General features: G+C 41.7%; 1 protein-coding gene across 1 annotated transcript in view; it reads left to right on the top strand.

Annotated features, from left to right (window-relative positions):
• Positions 1-1250: 1250 nt before the first annotated feature.
• Positions 1251-5956, top strand: part of ELOVL7 (ELOVL fatty acid elongase 7) — a 46657-nt gene continuing 41951 nt past the window's right edge. Inside the window, exon 1 of the mRNA XM_006876133.1 lies at positions 1251-1314. Within this exon, the coding sequence (XP_006876195.1) occupies positions 1251-1314 (64 nt within the window). The remainder of the gene's footprint in view (positions 1315-5956) is intronic.

Raw genomic sequence — 5956 nt, 5'->3', positions numbered from 1 at the left:
GTCATTTCTTGGAAACCCTAAATAAGGTCGCTGAGTTCTAACCAACTCAATAGCACGTAACAACAACTATAAATATATGTGTATATATATGTATACACAAACACACACACACATTATGGCTCTGCATTCTAACAAATTCAACAGCACTTAACAACAACTATACACACACAGACACACACACACTATGGCTCTGTGGGTTAATGCGCTGGACTGCAAAGTCGGTTTGAATTGCAAGGTCAGTGGTCCAAGATCCACAGCTGCTCCCCAGTAACCCTATACAGGATTGCTCTGAGTTGGACCCAACTCAATGGCACTTAACAAAAACTTTATATAAATATATATCAAGGTCAGTGGTTCAAACCCACCAGCTGCTCTTTGGAAACCCTATACAGAGTTGCTGTGAGTTGGAACTGACTCGACAGCACTTCACAACAACTATATATATTTATATATGTGTATGGTGTGGCATTGTGGTCTAATGCGTCAGACTGCAAAGTCGTTTGAACTGCAAGGTCAGTGGTTCAAGCTCACCAGCTGCTCCTTGGAAACCCTATACAGGGTTGCTATGGGTTGGAATTGACTCAACGGAACTTACCAACAACAACAACGTTTATATGGACATGATATATAGGAATACTGGTGTAGTGCTACAGGATACTGCACCGGACAGCAAGGTCGGTTTGAACTGCAAGGTTGGCAGTTCAAATCCACCAGTTGCTCCTTGGAAACCCTATATGGGGTCAATATGAGTCAGAGCCGACTTGATGGCACTTAACGACAACAACAACAACATATAGATGACAATCTTTTTGCTAAAAATAGCGTCTTTAGAATGATGGGAAATTAAAATATTTGCAACTGCATATGGTTCACTAAGGAGCTCTGGTAGCATAGTGGTTACGAATTAGGCTGTGAACCACAAGGTCAGTAGTTCGAAACTACCAGCTGTTCCGCGGGAGAAAGATGTGGCGTTCTGCTCCTGTAAAGATTTACAGCCTCGGAAATCCTGTACAGGGTCGCTGAGTCAGTTCCGACTCCATGGCACATAACCACCATGGTTCATTAATGCATTTTTTTTCAGTAAAATCTGTTGTTTTGCCAGTTCTTTCTATTAAACTTTGCACGTGTTTAATATTATTAGAAAGTTGGCTTTATTTGCATTTATAGATTATAAAATCATTTCCTTTTTTATTTTCTTTTCCCTGTACTAGTGAGGAACTCATTATAAGAGCCAGTATACCCTGTGGAAAATGGCCTTCAGTGATCTTACATCGAGAACTGTGCGTTTCTATGATAATTGGATCAAAGATGCAGGTGAGTAATCAAATTTCCCAATTGAGGTTCACCCTTCCTTTTTATGTCAGATTTCATATTGAATAGGATTTCATCAAAACATAATCCAAGCCTTTGTAATTTAATATTCCCTCATAGAGAGTCATCCCAAACATTTTTAGTACTAGGTATTACAGAGAGGAAGTGTCAGGGATTTCACTGCAGATACCTCAGAAACCCCATACAAGGTCACTATGAGTTGGATTAGACTCCACGGCACTTAACAACAACAGATATACAGAAATAGAGCTATGCAGATGGTCATTACAATGTTTATAATAGTAAAAATGGCCTAAATACCCAATGATGCAAATAGGTTAATAAATTATGGCCCGGCCCAATTCAGTGGCTATTAAAAGTGATTTTGGAGAGAAGATGCTCTTAGGCTTGCTTCTGCCCAAATAATGCTCCTAAGGGAAACAGCAGATGCGCCAACAGTCCATGAATGGGAGGGGCTCCCCCCTGAGGGGTGTATCTGAAAGGGCAGGAAGTGGTTGCTTGGTAAAGAAAATCCCAAGATGAAGCTGAAATGCCTACCTTGTCTCCTTATCCATTAAAAAACAAAACAAAATCAATGTTACAGAAGAACATTTGATGATATAGCAAGATGACTGAACTGTGTTAAATGAGAGCAGGTTATAAAATACCACATGTAAAATAATCTCCCTTTCTGGGAGTTAACAGGTTATTTATGGTCCAGAGGAACTTGTAAGTTGACCAAGAAGCAGTTGTTAGAACCAAACAAACTGATACTAAATAGTTTAAAATCTGGAAAGGTGTGCACCAGGGCTGTATCCTTTTACTGTATTTATTCAATCTGTATGTTGAGCAAATAATCTAAGAAGCTGTCTTCTATGAAGAAGAACATGGCATCAGGATTGGAGGGAAACTGATTAACAACCTGTGATATGCAGATGACACAACTTTGCTTGCTGGAAGCCAAGAGGGCTTGAAGTACTTACTGATGAAGATCAAAGACTTCAGTATGGTTCAATGTAAAGAAAACAAAAATCCTCACAACTGACCGATAAATAACATCATGATAAACAGAAAAGATTCAAGTTGTCAAAGACTTCATTTTGCTTGGGTCCACCATCAACACACTGGAAGCAGCAGTCAAGAAATCAAAGGATGATTGGCCAGCCGAGATCTCAGCAGCGGACTCGAACCTGGAGAGAGCGGATGCTGAGATGTGACCTAAGACCATGAGGTCGTTGACATGGCCCTGCCACACTGCGAGGTGGTGGACTTGTTCCCGGAGAGTCTCACCATAGTGGTACAGGAACCCCTGCTTTGTGACCAGGTTACTCCTAGGACATCAACTCTCAGATAGCACTGAAGTATGTATGGGGAGGTCATGGCAGTCCACATGAGTGAGATGGACGGAGAGGTCATGCCTGTATGGAATGCTATGGTTCTGGAGCTGAAGAAGGGCAATCAGAAATCTGTGCAGCCCCGGCAGCGGTATGAGGGGGCATTTAGCACATCAGTTGATCCTACATGTGGAGAACGTACCACCTGAACTTCATGGGTGAGAAGCTCACCGAGGATGGGAAGAATCTGAGATTATGGCATCCGGAATTGGGATGTCAGCCAAGATCTTACCCACAGGACAATACCCTTAGCAACTGCCTCCTTCCTTCTCCCTCATCTGGAACCATTAGTGTGAACTCAGTCCTCATTCTTTTCCCATTTACTTGGCCTAAGCCAGATCCCTTCCCAAGGCTCAAACCTGACTACACATGGACCCCAGAGGGCTATGGGTGTGGACCTATTTACAAAAGAAATATGTTTACTTGCTAGTTTGAAAGTCAGAAAAGAAACCCAACAATAAGAAATCAAATGACATATTGCATTAGGCAAATCAGCTGCATAAGACCTTTTTAAAGTGTTCAAAGCAAGATGTCAGCTTGAAGACTAAGGTGCGCCTGACCCAAGCCATGGTATTTTAAATAACCACATGTGCATGCGAAAGCTAGACAGTTGAATAAAGAAGACCATAGAAGAATTGATGCTTTTGAGTTATGGTGTTGGAGGAGAATATTGAAAGTGCCATGGGCTGCCAAAAGAACCAATAGATCTGTTTTGGAAGAAGTGCAGGCAGAGTGCTCCTTAGAGACCAAGATGGCCAAACTTTGTCTCTCATACTTCAGACATATTGTCAGGAGGGACCAGTCGCTGGAGAAGGATATCATGTTTGGTAGGGTTGAGGGTCAGAGAAAAAGAGGAAGACCCCAGCGAGATGTATTGGCAAAGTAGTAGCATCAATGGGCTCAAGCGTGGCAACGATAGTGACGTTGGCCCAGGATTAGGTAGTGTTTTTTTCTGCTGTGCTTAAGGTTGCTATGAGTTGGTACTGACTCGATGGCACCTAACAACAATAACAGCAACCTCCATGAGTGTAGGTCAGGTTCATCAAATTGTAGCAATTTACCCTTGTTTTCTTTATCAAAAACAATTTTTTTTTTTTAATCTTCCTCTAGTTGAGTTCTGATTATCAAGCCATCGAGGCTAGGTCAAATAGGTACTATCTGCAAGTTGGGGCGTTTTTGTGCGTCTCCTCTCACTTCATATCAGCTGGATGCTTCACTTCAGCTATAGCCCTCTGTGGCTATGTCCTTGTCTTTAGGCTCAGATGTCCCCGTACTTTGGACCAACTAGCCCTTCCTCTTCTCTCTCTCATCTCCAGGTCAATGGGAGTCTATGGAACGTGGTTGAGCTCAGCCCATTTCCTCATTGTTGGCTTTCCCCCTTTTCCACTCACCAGTAGACCAGTGTGGTCACCAGCAAGCTTACAGGCCTGCTCATGTGTTCCCTTTGAGTTTCAGTCTTAGAGGGGGTTTGTCCTGAAGGAGCTTGATTTTTTTCCTTGATGGCTTCCTGGCAAGCAACTTTCTTATTCTTGTAGTAGCCAGTCATATTGCCATTTTTGTTTTGGGTTTTTCCTGCTGATCTTTTTTTGAAGATGTATTTTCTGTTGCTCTAGCTATTCCTAGCTGTCTGCTTGTCCCTTCTAGTGGGAATGTCCCACCTCAGAAAGTTCTGGATGGGACTCAGGATTCCATCTAAGGTCCTATACACTACAATGGCTCCGCAAGAGGCCTATTTCACTGGGCAAGTTCTAGAACCCCTTTTAGGTATTCCAATCAGTTATAGGCTATAAATGGGCTTAAAAGCTTTCTGTTTTGCGGACATTCCTTTCTATCCCACTCAAATGTCTATTTTACAGTAGTAGGCAAGGGAAAGCAATATTCGTAAGACAGTGAAGTATCTTAGTATTATTTCCCCTCTTCAAGCTCTGGTAGCATAGTGGTTACGAATTGGGCTGTGAACTGCAAGGTCAGCAGTTCGAAACTACCAGCGGTTCCGTGGGAGAAAGATGAGGTTTTCTGCTCCCATAAAGATATACAGCCTCGGAAACCCTGTGCAGGGTCGCTATGAGTCGGAACCGACTCCACTTAACAACAACAACTTCAGACTATGACTCAATCCCTGTATCACAGAGCCCTGTTGTTCCAAGGTTGAGCATGCATCACTATTTACCTCTGTTTCATTTAGTCCATGCAAATGGGTCACAGTGTTTCTCTGTCTACCTTGTTCTTCCACCTCCTCATCCTTCTTGTGTATTGCCCTCCCAATGCCAGAACTACCCATATTTTTTAACTGTAACAAATGTGTTGCTTTTGTAACTATAAAATTTAGTTTAAAAATATTAACAAGTCAAATTCTTTTTAAGTAGACAAAGAATCAGATTATTTTAGAACTGAAGTTGACCAAGTTGTTGTTGGTAAGTGCCATTGAGTCAATTCCTACCCATAGGGATCCTACCCACAGGATTCCTACCCATAGGGATCTAACCTGTATAGGGTTTCCAAGGAGCAGCTGGTGAGATTGAACCACCAACCTTGCAGTTCAAATGCCTTTGCAGTATGATGCATTAGCCCACAGCACCACACCAGAAGTGGAACTTAGATATCATCAAAGTTAACCTTTCATCGTAGAGCTGAAGAAACTGAGGCCCAGAGATGTGACCTCCTCAAGATCATGGCTAGTTAATAGCAGAAACAACTAGAACCTGTGTTTTCTAAATATGATTTGTTGTTTTGTTAAGTGTCTTCAAGTTGGGTGTGACTCTTAGCACCCTTTTATAGAGTTTCTGAGACTATGATTCATAGTCCATGTTTAAACTTTGAATTATACACATATAGCCATCGTCACTTTAGATTAGTTCTTCATCTGTCAACTAGAAATCACATATCTACCAAATTCAGGAGGGAAATGCACAGCTTCTTGGCATCTGTTATAGTTGTCATTATATTCCATTCTGTATTGATTTCAAAAAAGATATACCACTTTATGTTGACAGCTTTCTCTGTAGTCTGCTAAAGATTGATTTTATTTCCCTAAAAGGTTCCATTAGTTTTGCCCCTGAAAAATGCCTAGGATCTTTTTTATTAGTTGACAGAGAGTTGATCCCAACTCATGGAGACCCCACGTGTGTCAGAGTTCCATAGGATTTCTGTGACTGATTATTTGAGAAGTAGATCACCATGTCTTTCATTGGATTGTTCAACCTTTTGGTTAGTAGTGAGTGTATTAGCATTTGTACCACCCAAGGACTCTC

This window comes from Chrysochloris asiatica, unplaced genomic scaffold (genome assembly GCF_000296735.1).
Source record: "Chrysochloris asiatica unplaced genomic scaffold, ChrAsi1.0 scaffold00355, whole genome shotgun sequence".
NCBI classification, from domain to species: Eukaryota; Metazoa; Chordata; class Mammalia; order Afrosoricida; family Chrysochloridae; genus Chrysochloris; species Chrysochloris asiatica.
This window is presented reverse-complemented; position numbering and strand designations above follow the sequence as displayed.